Genomic DNA, 21,826 nt, shown 5'->3' with positions numbered 1-21,826 from the left:
GAGGAGAGGAGGAGCGAATGAGGATGTGGAATTGAATGAACAAGCCAAAGGTCTTGCTCCAGAATTTCCTGAGGAAAGGCGTTGGGAATGATATTTTTATGTCATTGTTCACAGTTTCTCTCGAAGTGGGATATTATTTTAATAAATGATTTTTTTATTAAAAAAAACCCCACAAGGCCTGCATTTCAATCCTTTGCTTCCCTCAGATGACCTTGTTATTGAGCAGTTTCATCCGGTTGCCTCCGTTTGGCGATTTTAACTTTGGAACCATTTTTCTGCTCATCCTCCTTGAGTCATACCGTGACCCCAAGTTTGTGGTCCTCCTTCCCAAAGTTGTGCTTCACAAGTCGAGATGGGGTGCGGAGGAGGGTGGGGGTGCACACCCGAAGCGCACGGAACAAAGGATGGAGGGTTCGGAGAGACCATGACCTGACCTGCGTCGTAACCTCAGATATCATCAACTCGTTGCGTAATCACCAATTTATTGCGTAGAGACATCATCACAATTACATTACAGTATATTTCAATGATAAAACCATACAATGATGCCAGCATCAGAGTTTATACACATTCCAGCTGTAATACATTATTAAAGTTGTAGAAAAATAATACATACTTAGAGTTATCGGGTTACAGTGAATATCTCGGAGGACAAGATTAGTGTTTCTGGTCCGGGTGACCGATTGGTAAGTTTCACGAGCACGGAACGGTCAACCTGGAATCAAAAGGAAAAGCTATCCGAGTCGAACTCCGAGCACGAGACATCGGAGGTACGCCAGGTACATACTCAGGTGTTCCATCACCACTCGAGGAGGGTCTCAGGCCTTTCCAACGCCGAGTCTGTTGTGGAGCTCGGGAGCTGACAGTCCCAGCATGGTGTGCAGGTCGCACGCGAAGCGATAAACGTAACGCTTGCCCGAAGACTTGTGAAGGAGATTTTTGTGGTAGTAATAGCGGAGTGCGCGACTCAGCTTCTCGTAGTTCATCTTTGGTTTGTTTTTACGACGCCCCCAACGTCGTGCCACCTGCCGAAGGTACAGCGACTCGGGTGAGTTTAGCACCACTCAACCTTTCCATTCGAGTGAGATCAGCACTCGACAATCTTCCAAAAGTACAACACTTGGATTAGCTCAGGTTAACTCAGCATCACTCAACGTGCCACGCATACACAGCACTCAGGTTAACTCAGGAAGAATTCAGTGAAGGATTCAACAAGAGATGGAGTGATTCTCAGTTTACTAATATTTGAATTTTGCTTCACTTAAAGAAAAAAAAAACCCCCCATGACTGATTGTGTAAGCACCTGTGAGATGTCCAATTTGAAATTGATTGGGTGCAAACATCTCTTCACGAGGATGACAAGCAGACTACTGGAATGTTTTCACGGACAAGTTGGCTCACCTCGTCAGGGTCAGAGAGACGAAATTCCCAACCATCTCCAGTCCAGCAAATGTAGGACTGACAGGATGAATCCAGTAAAAGTTCCAGTAGAAATTGCCACAACTGGATGGGACCTCCACCTGAAACACCAAAGACAAAGCTTATGTTTCGGCCTCTCACGACAGGTGAGAGGTGTGAGGCCCTCACTCTATTGGGCATCCATATGTATAATTGCTCGTACACGCTTCGCTGTTACACGAGGCTGCAACGAGCTCTAATAACAAGGTTATCGATCGGAAGTTCAACTCCGAGCACCGTTTTTCATCGATTCAAGCAATATTCAGAGTAGACGTTAGAAATAAGAGATAACGTCACGTTCCAGATTCGTATTTTGTAAAAAAAAAAAAAAAAATGTGAGCTCAAGATGGTTGAATCTTTCTTTGTTCAAAGAGTTTGGGTTCTCAGCTTTCAGAAGCAGACTTGGTCTCAGATGAATTGTCATGCTACAATGGGATTGACTGCAAAAACCCAGCCGCCTCACTTATAACATCAGGATGCAGTTAATCTGCCTGCTCGGGCCGAAGGTCTGGTCTGAATGTTTAACCATTGACCACAACCCTGATCATAAGCGGACACTAGAGCTTACCGACATAACCCACAAGTGCAGTGGAACATAGACGTGAACCAACACCGTCATCACCATCGCAACCACCACCGGTAGCGGCAGCGGGAGCAGCAGAAGCACCACTGGTTTCTCCTCGTTCAACAGTAGTCACTTTCGGTTGAGAAACCCAGGAACCCTTTTCTTGGAAAGTAGAGGCAGCGGTAGGCAGTGGTGTAATTGGATGCTCAACACCTCCATCTTGGGACTTGGAACTGGAGGTGGTTGCAAAACGCGTGTCGACGTCGCCGTAGAATTCATCGAAGGTCGTGAAGGTATGAGGGAGAGAATATGAATCAGACTCAAAGTTGCTGCAAGACGGGACACGTTGAAGGTTGCAGGGTTGTTGCCACAATCTCAAGGGGTCTGTCAGAGTTAATGCGCCCACAACATCCGGTGGTCCGTAGGAAGGCGCATTGTCTGGATAATCGACGACAAATGAGAGAGGTAGGGGTAGGAAAAGGGAAGGAATGTTTGAAATAAATACAAAATAAATGGATTCAGATTTTGTTTTGGAATCATAAAAAAAAAGGAAATAATTACCAATACCTGAGTTTTGAAATGACGTACGAGTACATGAATGCTAAACGAGGCCTTTTTACGCATGTGCTGTGCCGAGTGCGTTTCCAGTGATTCGGTTCTGCTCGCCGGGCACCTTTAACTTGCCGTTACTAGCACAAAATCTGTCATTCAAATCGTCTTTTAAAAAATAATTCTCAGCATTTAGACGAAAGAGTGGCAATTTCAAATGGTTACCCATAACTGTTCTGTTCCAAAATGCAAATTTGACTCACGGAAGTACAGGAGATATGGATGACGGGTGGAAGCAAATTGTCCCATAACAATCACAGGTTCATCAATGAGTAACTGTGACCAATCATTGCCTTTGGCCTTGTATGATATAAAATATTGGGTTTTTAAAAATCGGTTAAAGTGAAAATATGCAGAGGATGGGAGACGTGATGGTGGAAAATGAGATTGTGGGTTTCGTGGCGTGTCGTGCACCTGAGCAACCCCACCGCATGGGATGGTGCAGGTGTCCTGCGTAGTCCTGGGTGAAAGCCAGACAGTGACCAAAACTTCCTGAAACTTTGTCCATGTGGATAAAATAAACTCTCTCTGACTGTGCCCTATTGTTTAACACTTTATGCTCTCTGCACACTGCCTGTGCACCATTTGTCATAACTGTACTTGTTTTTCCCTTAATCATCATTTCTGATTTTGAAAGAGATCAAATTCATTATCCCCAGCTTCCTTCCATTGTTCGCCTCTCTGTTTTAGGGGGCTGAAGGAATTATTACCTGAAGCAAATTCTTCGATTTTATGCCACCCCAGCTCCGGTTCGAAAGTTGGCGCCTCGGTCCCTCCAAAACTAGAGTAGGCCCGAAGATTGCCTGGACCGACTGGAGACATGGTGGACTCGAAAGGGACCGGGGCTTGAGTGTCCCAGTCTCGGAGACGAGGTGGGGGAGCTTGCATGGTGACTGGTGGAACAAGCAAATCGTCCCATATGACATCATGAAGGGTCTGGAAGGACTGAGACAAAAGGGTCGGTTCAATGGGCCCAGCCATGAAGCCTGTGGGGGGGGGGGGAGAGAAAGAAAAACAAATCAAGGTGTTGTTGGTCATTCAACACATCAAATGGGCTGGCATGTTAGCTCAAAGGTGAGTACACTACTTCTGAGCTATCTAGTCTCGGATTGATTTTGGCTTGTCTGTAAACTGTCATCCCTGCTCAGACAGGATGTTAAGCCAGCTGTCCTATCTGTACGCATTCGCTTATACATGATAAAAATCATGATTATCTTTTGAAAGTAGTGTCCCAGTGTGAGTTTGTACCCTGGCCAAATCGACAGGGAAACTGCAACAGAGGCACAACCAAAGCCCCAGAAATGATGTAACCAGCAATCAGGTACTGCGGATGCATGAAGAGATTGCCTTAATATATCACTCTGGGAGCGAATTTTAGTGTCAGTGAAATATCTTGCACAATGCTACATGTCCAGCCTTCCCATATAAATATTGTGGTGCCCACCCTTTAGAATAATTCTGATTATATCCCTCCCCCTTCCCATATCATATTCAGCATCACGGTACAAGGGACTCGAATTTGTTGTCCCTCCCCCATCCTCAGGGATTCAAGAGGCCAATTTTAATTATGCCCATGACCTGCTCACAGGTACCCTGAGTGGGTCTGCATGGAGATTTGTCAAGCTGGTTTACATTCTATGTGATATGTATACACACACACACACACACACACACACACACACACACACACACACACACACACACACACACACACACACACACACACACACACACACACACACACACACACAGAAACCAATGATGAGCTGGACAGGCTGTCAGACCAAAAGACAAGCCCATGATTCACAAGACAGACTGCGTGTTCAAACCCTCAAGCTCACTCAAGGTTTGTCAGATTCCCACACTGGTGAGCAAGCTTCTTCCTGTCCAAACAATCGCAGGCATTTCTGCATCACTATGACGTCACACCGTGAAACAACCCATTTTGCGTCACTTCCAGGACGGGGAGTTGAAGAAAAGGTGAAACGCGCTTCTCAGTGTTGTAAAATGGACTTGCTCAGTTGCTCCTGTTTGTGGATCATTCGCTTGGCCCGTAAGGCTCCGCAATCGTGGAAAGAATGACAGAAAGAAAGAATATACTGTACAAGAACAGCGAAAGAGGGTGTTGTATCAGAGAACTGGTGATCAGCTCATGTGAACCTCATCTTTAAGAAGGTAGCTAGATCAAAACCAGAGAATTACAGACCCATCAGCCTGGCTGAGGTTGCTGGAAAAGTATTCCAAGACATCATTAGAGATCAAATATCAGATCACGTTGATAGACACAAGCTCACCCGTGAGACACAGCATGGCTTTAGAAAAGGGAAATCGTGCACCACAAATATTTTGGAACATCCAGAAAACATTAATAAACGAATTGGTGAAGGTATCCCAGGTGATGTGGTACACATGGATATTGGCAAAGCTTTTGACACAGTTCAACACAAACCATTCATTGCCAAAATGTCAGCGTATATGGCAAAGCTTTGCAGTAGATCAGGGCATGGTTATCAGGTCAGAGACAAAGTAATCGCTCAAGGTACAAATCAAAGTGGGTCGATGTTACAAGCTCTGTAGAACAAGGATCAGCACTTGGACCATTATGATTCCTGATCTGTATGAATGACTGATGAAAATTTGCACGAGGACACTGTGGATCAGCAAATTTCTGGATGACATGAAGGTATCACACGAGGTGGTATCGGCCAAAGGAGGAACTCAGAAAATCTTCAAGAAGACATAAACCACCTCCAGACTTGGGAAGAAAAATGGCAAATGAACTTCAACTGAAACAAATGTGGAACAATGCACATCGGAAGCCACAACCATCACCACATCTCCGAGATGGGAAATAGTCAGCTGAAGGAGACTGCAGAGGAAAAGGATCTGCGAGTATTAATTCACAAGTTTCTTAAAACCTCCACTCAATGTGCCTCAACAGCCAAGAAAGCCAACAGAGTCCTCGGCGTGATACGAATAAACTTTTAATGGAAAACTAAAAAAGTTGGAATGCAGCTGTATTAGTCCGTCGTTCGTCAACACCATGAATATTGTATGCAAGTTTGGAGTCCTCATCTCGAGAAGGATAAAAGGGTACTGGAAAAAGTATAACCGAGGGCCATAAAACGAATCCCAAGTATCAGAGAACGACCGTATGAAGGTACACGAAGAAGATTGAACCTGACAACATTGAAAACGAGCTCAGACGATGCAGAGACCTTCTCCAAAACTTGCGTAATCTTCCACCAGGTAGACACGACACATGAAGAGTTAGTAACTAACACTAAAAAAAAGCCCCTCACTTGTCTGGGTGTCAGGAAATACTTCGACAGGTGTAGAATAGTGGTGGACAAGTTGAACTAGAGAGTTCATAGAACACATTACCCCATGCTGTCTTGCGAAGCAATGGCACGGGCGGAGTCTACGAGCGGCAAATTTGATTGGTCGTGATGACGTGAAACGCTGTAATATTTTGTCCAAGTACTGCTCAAGGGAAGGTTTTTGAAAGTGCCAAGAAAGTGCCGATTTGTGTTCTACAGTGTTCAAGTATATAACTCAATTGAAATAAAATAAAGATTTTCAAGGTTGTAGAAAAAAAAAAAACAATTCTGGAAGTTTACCGCTGTTGATGCAGTGTCTTAAACACCACCTTATTTAACATGTTACATTAGTTCTACATGCCTGGTATTGGCTTAATGATTTGGTTGGTGGGCTGGGGATCCTCGGGTCCTAAGTTCAAATCCTGCTTTCCTGTTGAATTAAAAACAGGTGGGGTTGACTCAGCCTGTCATCCTTCTGAGGTTGGCAAAATGAGTACCAGCTTGTTGTTATCCTGTGTCGGAGTGGCGACCCATCCATGATTGCGCCCAATAGCCAAGGAGACTGCTTAGGCAGCACCAACGCTCTGCACAGAGTATGGTCCTGATGGATGGATGGTGGATGGATTAGTTCTACGTGCCTGTTGTTTGTATCCTTTATGACGTCTTTAAAAACAGTGAATTTCCTGTTTGGAATGATTTTCAATTTTGTTTGACTGCCAGACAGGCAGAAAGGAATAATATTATCTCACTGCTGTGTGCGTACGCATGTGTGATCGGGCCGAATTCAGAGCCAACGTTCTGTTAAACTGCAGGTTCCTTTTCTGGTTAACGTTCCGATTCATATTCAAAATATAACATCAATTTAAACTAAGTTGGTCCTCGACCATACACTGACGTTTGTAGACAGACAGAACTGAACCAATTTCTTAATCCCGCTTTTCGCTTCCGCGTGCGCGGGGTAATACAAGTTGTATTTATTTAGCGCTTTTTTCCTTTGGATATCCCAGGTGATGTGGTATACATGTGGAATGTAACCTCAAGAAGCTCGTATTCTTCCTGACCAAAGGATTCTGAAGCTCATCTGAAGCTTCAAAGTGATTCAAGGTGAACAAAGAGAAGAACGGGCAGCAAAGATCGCTGTGTTAAACAAAACAAATGCTTTCACCTGGCTCAGGAGGTTCTTTTTGGTTTGGTGAATAACATCATTTTAAAAGGGAATTACAAGAGTTATTGAAGAACCACACACGAGGAATGTCGGAAAATGAATGAGAGATTGCTGGGATTTTTACCTGCCTGGGACATACAGGTTCTAATGGGGGTGTAAAATCAGAGATGAGAACACAGAAGGGAAAAGAAAGGTGAAAATGGAAGTTAAATAAACCGACATGGATTGAGGAAATAAATCAAGTGATATCTGTGGAATTGATCAAAACAATTTCATATTCATCAGGGAAAAGTGTTGTAATAATTGTGAGAGGAAAGTGAAATGGTTATTTAAATCAGGAAAAAAAAAATAAGTGAATACTCATTCAGTGTTAGGTGAGAACATCATCAGATGTGCTTTTAGTAAAGAACAGCAATGTGGTCTAAACTCCATTAAATCAAGAGCACAAGGTAAGTATCAATCGAGTCTCGTGGGTTATGCTATATTCAAGTATCAATGGTTCGATGGTCGTGGGTTATATTATGTACAGGTATCGAGGCTTGTAGAATTATAACACACATATATATGTATACATAGACATATACATATACACACACACACACACACACACACACACACACACACACACACACACACACACACACACACACACACACACACACACACACACACACACACACACACACACACACACACACACACACACACACACACACACACAAATGTGATTTTTACAGAACCGAATAAAACTGATTAGATATTTTAGAAGTTAAATGAATGGGTATTTTAATCGAGTTAGAGGTATGCGAGTAGTTTTTTTTTTTTAAAACAAACACGAATATTTAGCATTGCTTTAAGAATATAAATAATCATGTTTTTTTTACCGATACAACAAACACACAATGATTGTTTTAAAAGATAAACAACAATGGGATTTTGAACTTTCATTTACCAGGAGGACATGAACACAGAACGATGAAACAAGCATCAATCAGACCGGTACACTGTGTGTATGGTATGTGTCCCACATGTCTCCCTTTGTTCGTGCTTGTCGTTTTCCATTGAAACCGATTTGATGCAGTTCATGGATGATGGTATAACAGGGATACAATGGGCTCAATCAGGATTGTCTTGTACATATTGTTACAAAATATCCAATAATAATATCAATATAATCAAAGGTTTATTTCAAATCAACTTCTGTCATAGCCAAAGGCCAATTTAAGGTAAGCTTTACAATCAGTAATTTTACAAATGAAACAGAAGTGCAAAATTTAAAATAAAAAAAATTGCACATTAAAGCAAAGGAAATTGATAAATTACAAATTATACAAACACTTACATGAAATCAGAGTTCAACATTTATCAGACACGAGGGTCCATTCATTATGTGGATAACATATGACATTGGGCTGTTCTTGAATCTTGTCATTTTACATGTCAATTAGCGATAATATCAGTTTGTTTTGTTGTTTTAATAGACATGACCTTACCATATAAGGAGTCTTCTTGCAGGACTGGCATGGAGTTCAAGCTGGATGCAGGAGGGACGTGAGGGTGGACCTCACATGATGGGGTCCATAACCGGATCTACAACACAAAGTCTCAGATTAGACCGTGAGAAGACCTTGTGGTTCATTGGAGAGGCGGCATTACTAGGCATGTACAAACAGAGATCGTCAAGGATGGACGTACAGGTGGTCAAACACACTGTTAGACAACTCACCTCTGTGTTATGACCTCCAGCAGGTAACGTCAGGCTTGGTCTATCGCACAGCATGCTGCCTGACATGCATACGGACATCGTTACACAATTGTGAAAATACACAGTTATAACTATAGTGTTATGTTATTTATTATTTATATTCATCATGAGGGAAGCTAACTTTAATTATCACAGCCATTACAAGGCACCGCTGACGTTATTCACTCTCCCAAACAGACTGAGTTATGTGATCAGTCACATGATACTACATGCAATGGTGTTGTGGCCAATGCAACCCAGTAGATGGAACTACAACACGTGATACAAGTTTCAGCTGAATAACAGCATATTTCGGTCGATAGTAAAATTAATAATTTATACACTGAACGATAAAAGGGCAATTCGAATTCGATTTTGACACTTTTTTTTTTTACATTCAACGGTGTTCAAAACGAGGATATCGGAAAATAACCTTTCATCGTCTCTTCGTTAACATCAGCAGATAATGTCATCTTTTTAATGATGAAATAATAAAAGTTACAAACAAAATAAATTACCCTTTAATAACAATAATAATAATAATGATGATAATAATAATAATAAAATGGTTATTATTGTTGATACATCATTGTCATATAATAACACAGCAATAATAATAATTATACTGCAGATGGCAATGAAAAAAGTAACAATACCAACAAATAAATGACATAAATTGGAATAGTTGATTATATTAATAATAATAATTTTTAAAATAATGATTAATATCGAGTCATAACAGGTAGAGCTTCGTGTATTAAACGTTTAAATGATTGATTTCTTTGAATAATCCTCACGATACAGTGTCTCGGGTTCATGGAAGGGCTTGTACACATGTACATCATGTGCTGGACAAGGACACGGTATATATATATATATATATATATATATATATATATATATATATATATATATATATATATATATATATATATATATATATATATATATATATATATATATATATATATATATATATATATATATATATATATATATATATATATATATATATATATATATATATATATGTGTGTGCTGGAGATGTGTACCTTCATTTTCTGAAGTTTCATCAAAAATCTCAGGATGATAAAAACATTTAACAAAACTGAATTCAACCGAACATTAAGCATTGTTAACAAGGATCGCTCTTCAAGTTCGCTGTAAATTCGTAACACCCTTATCTTGCACAAAATATATCTAATATGTCCAAGCTTTTCCACGAACGTTGGATAATTATTGGAAAAGCTCTTTTCCAAAACGCTTAAACACCATAAGGTAGAAAAGCACTCAGTGGAGTGCATACCTCCACCAGGTGGAACAGTTTACGTTTTGTATCCCACCGATAGACCGGATCTGCATCCGCACCTGAAGCAGAATCAAACCAATTCGTCCTTGTCACGCTCTCAACCTGTCCACCAAGTTTCATCTGAAGCCATCCATAACGTTTCGATATATCGTGCTATGTAACATTTTTGTCCCATCTCTCAATGGTGATGAATCGCTTAAAAAAAAACTTCTCGGATCCGGATCTTCACCAAAATCGAATCAATTCTTCCTTGTCACACACCCGACCTGTCCACCAAGTTTCGTCCAAATTGTTTGAGAGATCCTGCTCACAGACAAACAGACAGACAGACAAGGGTGAAAACACAACTTCCGTCCACCTTCGGTGGAGGAGGTAACTATAAGAATTAATAGTTCAAACATCCGAGTAATACATGATCGTGTTTCAGCATATTACAAAATGATAGAAATAAATCATTAAAATGAAAACATGATGAATATATTATATCCATATATAATAGTGTCGTTGTCTTCACCACCAAAGGTTATGTATTCACCCCTGTCTGCCTGTCTATCTGTGAGCAGGATATCTCAAAAAGTTATAGACTGATTTGGACGAAACTTGGTGGATGAGTTGGTTAGGTGACAAGAACAAGCCGATTCGATTTTAGTTCAGGTCCGGATCCAAATCTGGTCTATCAGTGGGATACAAAATGTAAACTAATCAGCCTGGCAGAGGTATGTTCTCTACCGAGTGCTGATCGAGTTGTTAATTGTAATATTGTACCATATACAATGATAATGATAATATTAATTTTATTATTATTATTATTATTTATGTCATTATTAACCTGATAATACCCAGAGGAGTTCAGACAACGAGGCAAAAACACAACTGGAAGTTCTAACGCAGAGTTCAACTCATGAGAGAATCATCCACACATTGACAGCTTTTGATGCCCAACAGAAAATAACATGGACAGACATGGACAAAATAAGCTATTTATATTCCAATGACACTGGCAATGAAAGTGACAATCTCAGATTTTGACAAAAACCCTCCACACAGTATTAGAATCACTGATTGCAACTACATATGGTATTTGAACCACAATGCTGGTCCCCTAACACTTGAAACATCACAGGCAAAATTCAGCTTGCACCGCTGTACAATGTTCTTGGACAAATTGGAATAAAACAGACAAGATAATGAACAAACACAAAGAACAAAACTTTGAAGCGTTTACGTTTAAACGATTCTCATACTGCTTATGATATAGACATTGTCACTTATCGTTCAAACGTAATGAAGTGTAACGCTCAACCAGTAGCGATATACCCGGACTCAGACTCACCTCGCAAGCTTGGTCACCTGGTTGTCTCCTGGTTGGGTGTCCCTCTGCTCTCTTGATCGTCCCACTGCGTGTCCCTTCAGAAATGGGTCCCTCTCGCTTTATCCCTTGCGTGGAGCTGCGCCTCGTACTTAGGAGGAGTGCTGGTGGGATTGTAAGGGTGTGGGAGTGATTGTACGGACTGTGGGAGGGACAACCAGAGTCACGACCCAAACTCACGACTCAGCCACACCACCGTCAGACCCCCGTGGCCTTATCTGCGTTTCCAGAACGTCCGGAGAGGGGCTTGGGATGGGGAGGGGGGGATAAGGACCGGGGAAAGGGAGGGTTAGACGGTCATGTGGCTAGATGTTTGGGAGGTGAGATGAAGCGACTCCACGAGGGTTGTTTTTGATGTACTGGAGTCGTGCAGTTGCTGTCATTATCATCATCTCCATCAACTTCATTTCATTCATAACTCTTATCCTTGTCATCGCCAGAAATCCTCATTCATAATTATTCTGATCAACAGTGAACAATCAATGATCTCACAAATGCTTCTTTATCAAGTTCGAGCATTTGAATGAATTTTCTCCTGTCTAATATATTTTTCAAAAACAACTTCTTCCTTCTGTGAAAATTTGTTAAATAAACGGCAAGATTCTTTTTGGCTCACGGAAGAGCTGCACGATAGAGGTTGGACCTATTTCAACTCACAAGGGAGGATGGGGGAAAGTAGGGGAGGGAGGAACAGGAGAACAATGGATGAAGTTACAAGCATGATCTGCAAGAAAAAGGTTGGAATCTGTCTATTTATTTCGCATGCAGGAAGGTAGAGGGGCAGATGCAGTGGGGTGGGGGAGTCAGAAATTCTGTTATTTGTGTACGTAAGGTGAAGAGAGTTAATCGAAATGAAACAAAACGATGTAAATATGGGATTGGGAGACAAAACTAGGTCATGGGGAGATACAACCTTGAAGCACTGGAGTGCTGAGCAGAATTATGAGGACACGTGACAGCTTATTCCACAAGCAGGACAAAAGAGGGACAAAGGAGTGGAGGTGAGCAGAGAAGCAAAACTTTTAAGTTTAACAATGAAGGGTAACAAAGAAGTTCGTCGTGTGAGGGTTGTAGATAGCGTACAGCATCCAGGAATGAGGATGTAATGTGCTCAGATGTGCTGAAAAAGGACTTGGCCGGAAGGAGAATGGCCCTGTTCTGTGGCTGGCTTTGGATTTCAATTTGGAATTGTTGCCGACCCCAGAGGTCATGACTGATGACCCCCGGGAGTTCAAGGGGCTGAGATTCTTGCAGAGATTGAGTGCAGAAGGAAGGACATGGGTTAGCTCTGTTGTGTTTTGAGGGTTTTCATTGATCAAAGGCTCATGAAGGAGTTGGTTGGTCATTTTGCAGAAAGACATGGTAATGAAGTGATCTTTTTAAAGTTTGCCATCAAGGATGCAGGTGCTGCCAACCTTTGCTGCGATGAAGAATTATTTGACAAATGGTAATCATTATCGAATTGTGAAAAAAAACATTTTTCTGGGAATTAAAGGAGGTTAAGCACCATGGTGGACCAAGGACGATGGCTTGAGATACAGTGCCCTCCATTGAAAACAGATTATAGAAGGTAAGATAAATCACAAAGGAATAAACTCTCGTTAATATATACATGTAAAAACCTTCTGAAGATGTTCGCAAAAAGATATAAAAATAAAACTCATAGGATCAGTGAGAGTATGTCTTGTAGGATCACCTGGAATTTTAACAACTTTAAACGACCAGTCATAGAACTTCACAATTGTGTGCAATCAAATCGATAATCTAGAAAGCCTTGTAACTTGGCCAGCAATTGGTCACATAAGTAATCCAATTAACTGCAGAATACAACAACAATTTAAACCAACCTGTACCATGGTTCACCACCTGAAAGGGTACAAGCACACTGGTCACATTCGGTCCAAGCTTACATCAGCAGCAGGTTTCAATGGATTTAAATTAATACCTGGAGGAGGTAAAAGTAGCTCCCACACCTCTGCGATTGTGTGAGGGAAGGAAACAAGGAGCGGATGTTCCTTTTCTAAGGATATCACTCTATTAGGCCGAGAACTCCCTCAAGTTTAGGACTCCCTTCTTCAATGAGCTGCAGCCCATGCTAAACCAAGGCCGAAATTGGTGCATAACATCCCTCTCTGACCTCAATGACCTGTACTTTCATCTAAAAGAGGAAGAGAATGTGTGTAGATTGACAATTACTTGCTTTTACATTACTGGGAGCCCAAATCCATAACTATGTGTTTCCTGCTTTAACGCACCTGCTGAAAATCCAGATGGACGGGAGCAAGGTAACAAAGAGGAAGGAAAAGCGAATAAACAATGAAATTTCTGGTCAACAAGGATAATGCAAACATCAAGCGAGTTGAAGATCTCATTATTTCTTGACCAAAGATTTCCTGCTTGTTAAATTAGTTCAGTAATAATTTTTTTTTATGATGACAAGAAATGAGCAGAACAGAACCATCATAAACATACGTGGAAAAATAACAGGCCCAGATCATGAATCGAACACAGGTCCTCTGGCAAAAGGCACTCAATGCCAACCATAGGAGCAGCTGGGGTTTTCCACACTACTAGGGGCCTGCTCTCGAGCAGGCCCCCAGCTGCTCCTATGGTTGGCAGCGAGTGCCCCGGAAGCAGTGGGGGGAAAAGAAAGGCACTGATATATATATATATATATATATATATATATATATATATATATATATATATATATATATATATATATATATATATATATATATATATATATATATATATATGTGGAAGAATTGCGTTACTCAGCTGGTAAGTCACCCAGATAGCTCAAATGGCAAAGCACCGATATGGTTTGCTCCAGGACCTGGGTTTGATTTTTGGTTGGGGCCTCTTATTTTTCCACATACACTTTTGAAATTTATTTATTATTCAATAATGATCTGAGGCTCATGGTGGAGCTCGTACAGATCAGGTCAGGTCAGGTCTGGGAGCATGCACTGGAGCAGCATGTCGCTGCATCCACTTTCCGCTGGTACTCCAGGGCCCACCATCTGGCCATCTCCCAAGCAGATAACTGGCCCATCTTGATCTCCTTGAGATGCTGATCAACCTGCTGCAACCACGAGGCACATGGTCGGCCCATTGGCCTCCTCCACTCACGAGGCCCCCTCGGTGAGAGAATCTGGTGAGCAGGATCAGCATAAGGAAAATGAGCCACATACCCATACAGCCGCATCTGATGCTCATGAACTATGCAGGTAACAAATCTCATTTGAGTCTCTCTCAGCAACCGCTGGTTGAACACAAAGACCGACCAGCGATGGCCAAGGATTCTCCGAGGAGACTTGGTACCAAAGGAATTAAGTCTCCGTCTCAGATCCCTGGTCAGAGTCCAAGTCTCACATCGATGGAGTAAGACTGGAAGAACCAAGGACCTGAAGACTCAGACTTTCGTCCTCCCACACAGGTTCCTGCAGTGCCACACCCAATGATCAAGCGAATCCATGACTCCCCAGGCCTGACCCAGACGTCTGTTGCCCTCTGGCTCACAGCCAGCAGAGACATGAATATCACTGCCAAGGTTAGTGAATCTCTCCGTGACTTCAACATCCTCACCGCAAACAGACACAGACAGGACAGCAGCATCCAAGATGTCATTGAAAGACTGAATCTTAGTTTTCACAAAAGAAACCCATAATCCCAGTGGCTCTGACTCCTCATTCAGCACTTCAAGGGTCCCTAAAAGGATATCTCGAGTCTTCTTAAAGATGACATCATCTGGGAAATCAAGGTCAGAGATATTGACATTCCCAATTGATGCACCACAACTTGATCCCTCTGACATCCTCCCCAGAATCCAGTCCATACAAGTGCTGAAAAGTGTGGGGGCCAGTACACACCCCTTACGAACTCCAATAACAACTGGAAATAAGTCAGAGATGACATCACCACATAGCACAGCACTCTCACTACCAGAGTGTAATTCAGACATCAGATCGATTAGTTTTGGTGGCACCCCACGAAGACCAAGAATCCTTCAGAGGGCATCCTGATTGACTGAATCAAACGCTTTACAGAGATCAACATAGGCTGCAAGCAGGCCCTGCTGAAACTCTCGCCTGCGTTCGGTGAGGACCTGAAGAACAAGGATACGGTCAATCGTTGACCTCTTTGGTGGAAAGCCTGACTGCTCTGGACGCTGGTGCTCAAGCAGATGGTGGCGAACCCTGTCAAGAATTATCCAAGCAAAGACCTTGCCCAGCACTGAGAGCAGCGTCACCCCTCAGTAGGTGTTGCAGTCTTGGCGATCACCCTTCCCTTTCCAGAGAGGAACAATAAGATCCCAGGAGCTTTAGCCAATTTCAACTGGTTCACCGCAGCCTGTGTTTCCACAAATGAAGGTGGTCCACAGTTGATTGGAGGGTCAGCAATGGGGATTGCAACACCCCTGACATCCAACTCAACAGCTGGTGGATCAGCCGAGTACAGCTGCTCAAAGTAACCGGCCCAGCGGGCCTTCACTTCGGACTCCTCTGTCAATAGCCCACCACCCTCTGCTCTCACTGCAGTACAACGAGGGATGGACTTGGAGGAACGCAATGCACGAATTCCCCTGTAAGCAGGATAAGAATCACTTGACCACGGGTGAGGCTCTAACCCCTCACAGATTCCTTGCACAGCGGCCTCCTTGTCCACCCTTCATGCACACAGTTTTACGCCTCAGATGCCTGAACAACGCAGCTCTGCCATTCAGCCTGGCCCTGGGACTCTGGTCAATGGTATCCAGTGTCCCTTGAGAGAGAAAATTCTTCTTCGCCCTTCGTTGAGTTCCAAGACATTTACCGGCAACATCAAGGACGGTGGCCTTGAAGGCACTTCACCACTCTTCAGGATCCCCCAAAGCACCCAGACCCCCCCCCCAAATCCCCACTCATCCTGTTCGCAAACTCATCAGATACCCTCTGATCCTTGAGCTTGCAAACATCCAGCCTTGGCTTGGATGCTGCCATTCTCCAGGATTTAAGCAGCAACTTCAGAGTTACTACCACAAGCCTGTAGTCAGTATTGAGGAACTGAGCACTCTGGTAGACACTGCAGTTCTGGATCATCCTCCAGTGACCATCAATGAGCACATGGTCAATCTCCTTTGCCACACCACCAGTGTTGGAACACCAAGTCCAGCGATGAGCCTGTAGGCGCTGAAACCATGAACCAGCTACCCTAAGTCCATGACTTCTTGCAAAGTCAAGGAACTTAATGCTATTCAGCCCCATGGGGACCAAAACATGCCTTATAACCATCTCTATCAATGTCAGTGGATGCAATGAAATCCCCCATGACGAGAAGAGTATCTTGCCTGGGGTGCTGATCAACCAGATTTGAGCATGGCATAGAATGCATCCTTCATGGGGAGATCACTCACCTCATCGGAGCATATCCAGAGAACAGGGAAATGACACTCAGAGTAACAAATCCTTAATCTAGAAATATTAAGGGGATGACTAATCCTTAGTCTCAGAATCAGACCCCTATCTCTCTCCTCTCCCTGTCTCTCCCCTCCCCCTATCTCTCTTCTCCCCTATCTCTCTTCTCTCCCATCTCTCTTCTCTCCCATCTCTCTTCTCTCCCATCTCTCTTCTCTCCCATCTCTCTTCTCTCCCATCTCTCTTCTCTCCCATCTCTCTTCTCTCCCATCTCTCTTCTCTCCCATCTCTCTTCTCTCCCATCTCTCTTCTCTCCCATCTCTCCTCTCTCCCATCTCTCCTCTCTCCCATCTCTTCTCTCTCTCTCTCTCTCTCTCTCTCTCTCTCTCTCTCTCTCTCTCTCTCTCTCTCTCTCTCTCTCTCTCTCTCTCTCTCTCTCTCTCTCTCTCTCTCTCTCTCTCTCTCTCTCTCTCTCTCTCTCTCTCTCTCTCTCTCTCTCTCTCTCTCTCTCTCTCTCTCTCTCTCTCTCTCTCTCCCCCCCTCTCGTCTCCTTCTCTCTCCCCTCTCCCCCCCTCTCTCTCTTTGATCTCTCACTTTCCCTGACCTCTCACTCTCTCTGACCTCTCACTCTCTCTCTCATCTCTCCCACCTCTCTCTTTCTCCCTCTCTCTCCCCTCTCCCTTCCTCTCCTCTCTCCTTCCCTCTCCTTCTCTCTCTGCTTTCCCTCTCTCCCCACTTTCTCTTTCTCCCTCTTTCTCCCTCTCCCCTCTCCTCTCTCACCCTTTCCCCCTCTCTCACCTCTCCTTCTCTCCCCCTCTCGCTCTCTCACCCTTTCCCTCTCTCTCTCCCCTCCCTCTTTCTCCCCTCTCCCTCACTCTCTCTCTCTGTCCCCTCTCCCTCCCATCCCTATCCCTCTCTTTCCCACCCCTATCCGTCTCCCTCCCACCCCACTCTCTCTTTCCCACCCACGACTCTCCCTCTCCTTCCCACTCTGCGTCCTCTCTCTGACCCCTCCCCTCCCCACCACTTTCCTCTCCCCTCCATATATATATATATCTCTCTTTCTCCCACCCTCCACCTCTGTTAAGAAAACTGTTAAGGACTGACGATTTTGTATTTAACTTAAAACTACTTACTATTAGGTTGCATGTACGAACTTGATTCGGAGTGAGCCAACCGGAGGTGTGCAAAGGTCGCTGTATGTACGAGCTTGCCTGCATGCAGGCAGGCCTTTTCCAGGTGGATAGCAAGGGTTTTAAATGCTCCTGCCTGATTTTATATAGAATCCGGTGGTTAAAAAGAAAATGTTGCTGTTTGGGTACATTTTATTGCCCTTCCCTTCCCCGCCCCTCACGCCCTCTTTCCTTTCCCAGCCCCTCACGCCGCCTTGCCTTCCCTTCACATCAAGCTGCCTTCCCTCCACCTCTCCTCATGCTTACCTCCTCCCCTCTCCATGCCCACGGACATCTCCCGACAGTCTCCGCGTGCTGTTTTAATGTGCCCCATTTTGTTCACTCCTGTACTACCACCCCATTTTCACAAGTCCCACTACCAAATGAAAGTCAAGAAATCCTCCCTGATACTTACCTCCTCCTAAACCCCCTTCCCCTCCCCACTTCCCCCTCCCCTCCCCACTTCCCCCTCCCCACTTCCCCCTCCTTCTCGCTCCCACCCACCCCCTCCCAGAGTGTATAGCAATGTTTGGTGAGGCGTCATTCTAACCACTGCACCCCCCCCTTCCTCACTCTTCCCTCCTTTCTAGCTCCGCCACCCTTCCTCTGTCGTCACTCCCCCTTGCTCCCCCCTCCTCTCTCCCTTTCTCTCCCTCCATTAATATTCCTGTCAGCGAAGTGATGGGTTGTATTTGCTGGTATTATATATTTTGCCCTGATCGGTCCCAATCAATCAAATGCGATGACAGTCCCGCTGGCTTCCATAAAATCAGGAATGTTGACAATAAGAGCCGCAAGGCCTACCTAGTTGTGAACCACCGGTGTCGTCGCTCGGGCGATGTGCCTTGCTGAATAATTCGTGCAAATCAATCTCATAACGGCTGAATACAGATCGTCATAGAAATTATGAATAATCACTCACTTGTGGAAGCTTAGACCACGTTCTTATGCACCGGTTTGGGAGTTTGTGCAGTTAATCGCAAAACATTGTGCCTCACTGTTGCAACACGACTTCCTGGAAGGTGCCGTTTTCAGACACACTCCAAGATGGCCGCCAGAAATTCTGTGCTAACCATCAGCATGTCCATTCAAATATATATATATATATATATATATATATATATATATATATATATATATATATTTACTGATAAATCATTAATTTAGTAAAATTTTAGGATTTCACTCCAGATTTCGGCACTTAATTAGTCCACATGCTCCGATCCTCAAATATGAAGACAGATTTTGATGATATACTATAATTAGTCCGTGAGAGGACATCATGGTTCCGAGGCAAGGCATTTTTGAGCAGGCCTAAACAAATGGTTGCTTCAGACCCCTGTGAGGGAGAGCAGGATGACCAAGGATAAGCATGTTTTTGATTTTGCATGTGAGATGAGTTAATTATCTTCAAAAGGGATGTTTAAATTAACCCGATTACCCAGTTTTTATTCACGGACTTTCTTTGAGTTCCCTTTGTATGCTTGCAAAGTTTTGGGCCGCGAGGTATCATGGTTTTGGAGTTATGGAGGAAACACACTGACATATCGACATTTATTTATTAAAATATATTTATTACTAGCAAATAAAACCCGTTGCTTTGCTGATGGGAATATTAATTAAGGGAAGGAGGGGTGGGGGGAGAGAGAGAGAGAGAGGACAGAAGAGTGAAGAGAGGGAGGGGTAGAGAGGAGGGAGGGAGTGAGGAGGGTTCGGGTGGGGGAGTGAGGAGAGAGAGCAAGGAGGGGTGAGGGAGAGGAGGCAGGGTGTAGAAAGGAGGCAGGGTGAATAGAGAGGAGGGATGGGGAGAGAGAGAGAGAAAGAGGAAGGGAGTGGGAATGCGAGAGGAGGGAGAGAAGGGGGAACTAGGAGGCGAAATGAGAAAGGAGGGGAAAGCGATCAAGGGGAGAGGGGGAGAGCGACGCTTCACCACACATCACTCTACACTTCGGGAGGAATGGGGTGTGAGGAGGCTGTAGGAGAGAAGAGAATAGGGGAACAATGAGGGGAAATGGGGAGGGGAAGGGGTCTTCTGGACTTGCGTTTGGTCGTGGGACTTGAAAGGAGGGGTGGGGGGGGTTCAACTTGAATGTGGGAGGGGGACTTGAGGGGAAGCCGGGGGAATGGTCTCTTGTGCCGGCATTAGTACAGGATTGAACGAAGTGAAGAATGTTAAAACAGCATGTTCAAACAGGATAGCAAAACCAGCCGTCACTTTCAAACAGCACATGCCATTTTTAAAGAGATTATAACAAGGGCTTCCCTTGAAGTATGTGTGACTCGAACTGTGACTGCCACCCTGTTTACCCACTCTGGAACTGGAGTGCGAAAGAACACTCAAACCAAAAAAACGAACACCCCTCCAGCATCGGGACCTGCCGCCAAGCCCAACTCCACAGTCCAAACCCCGAAACCCGCTTCAGGCCAAGAGACCCTTGAACCCATTGCATCGGGACTGCAATGCTTATAAATGCCCAGAGAAACCAGTGATTCATGCCTTTATTTAATTTCAGCACATGTTTTACAACCAAAATGTGATCAGCCCCAGAATTTCTCAACCCAAGCCCAATCCCAAAATTCAAATCATAGAATCAAACCCAGCAGCAGCTCCGACCACAAAAAAGTGCCACCTGCCAAACCCGCACACTCCCCGACACTCCAGGCTCAAAACACCACACAATCACCACAGTTCAACATCACCACCTCCAACCTACAACACAACCACCTGTGGGAACTTATCACAACCACCCATTGTTTATCACTTCATGAAAGTTGGAAGAGGGGTGAGAGAGGGAGGAGAGAGAGGAAGGAGGGTGCGGGAGGGAGGACAAATTAAGAGATGGGGGGGAGGGGGAAGGAATGATTGGATGGATGGATGGATGGATGGATGGAGGGAAGGGATGAATGGATGGATGATGGATGGAAAGAGGATTCATGGCAAATTTCACAGTTGTTTATGAACACACGCTACTCTAATCTCACAGAATGAACGCAAGGTGTAAGGAATGAATGATAAATTAATGAATAAGTTATCACCTGCTGTTCATTCGTCTGCCATTCCATTCCATGCAGCAATGAACTTAGGTTTTGGAAACAGCTCTCCCCTAATAACCTCTAAAGGACTCCACCAGGGGGGTCTATTTCGGAGCATCTTCAGAGGGTGCTCAATATGACCGCTCCAAGGTGAAGGTTTCATTTTAAACTTTTGTCGGATTTAACTAAGATAACGGAACACATGTTAAAATATGTACTTCATATACATTATCACCTAACTTCGTCTTTAACGTCACTTAAGAATTTTATTTTCAAAAACGACAACAGCTGTGATAAAAATTCATTTACACTGCCAGCTACTGTCTCAACATAGCTAACAAACATCAATTTGATCCATCCATCCATCCCTTCCCTCCATCGCATCCATTCCTTCCCACCATCCATCCATTGATAAGGAATGGCAGGCTTAGCACCACATGACAGCATGGAGCGCAACACAATCAGGTGGTCGATCGATGCATTTTTGATTGTGTTGTGCAGAGTGTAAATGTAGAGTGACAGGGCATGTACTTTTGCCGTGTATCGCCATGGCTTGCAAGCGAACATCCAATAAGCTTGTAGAGCGCTTGCCAAGAAGCTTAAACACACAAGCAATCACTCCAACAACGAAACGGTTGATGAGGAACAGCAGGCTTGGCAAGCAGTTAGCGATCACCGATTGG

At 43.9% G+C, this 21,826-nt stretch overlaps 1 protein-coding gene across 2 annotated transcripts; it reads right to left on the bottom strand.

The window, feature by feature from the left end:
• Positions 1–465: 465 nt before the first annotated feature.
• LOC147010383 (uncharacterized) lies at positions 466–12,246 on the bottom strand. 2 transcript variants are annotated; one of them, XM_085859701.1, is made up of 7 exons: positions 11,504–12,246; positions 8,844–8,902; positions 8,611–8,707; positions 3,343–3,618; positions 2,027–2,461; positions 1,402–1,520; positions 466–1,025 (listed from the first exon to the last, which is right to left on the bottom strand). In XM_085859701.1, the coding sequence occupies exons 2-7, from the start codon at positions 8,895–8,897 to the stop codon at positions 819–821; spliced, it is 1,188 nt and encodes a 395-aa protein (XP_085715827.1). In that variant the 5' UTR covers positions 8,898–8,902; positions 11,504–12,246; the 3' UTR covers positions 466–818. The 2 variants fall into 2 exon arrangements, with proteins under 2 accessions (XP_085715827.1, XP_085715828.1); XM_085859702.1 differs by having other exon boundaries at positions 8,844–8,898; positions 11,504–11,755.
• Positions 12,247–21,826: the final 9,580 nt, after the last annotated feature.

Source organism: Eptatretus burgeri, chromosome 16 (assembly GCF_056783735.1).
Source record: "Eptatretus burgeri isolate ZD-2024b chromosome 16, Ebu_testis_v1, whole genome shotgun sequence".
NCBI classification, from domain to species: domain Eukaryota; kingdom Metazoa; phylum Chordata; class Myxini; order Myxiniformes; family Myxinidae; genus Eptatretus; species Eptatretus burgeri.
Note: the sequence above shows the minus strand (reverse complement) of the source record. Positions and strands in the feature narration are given on the sequence as shown.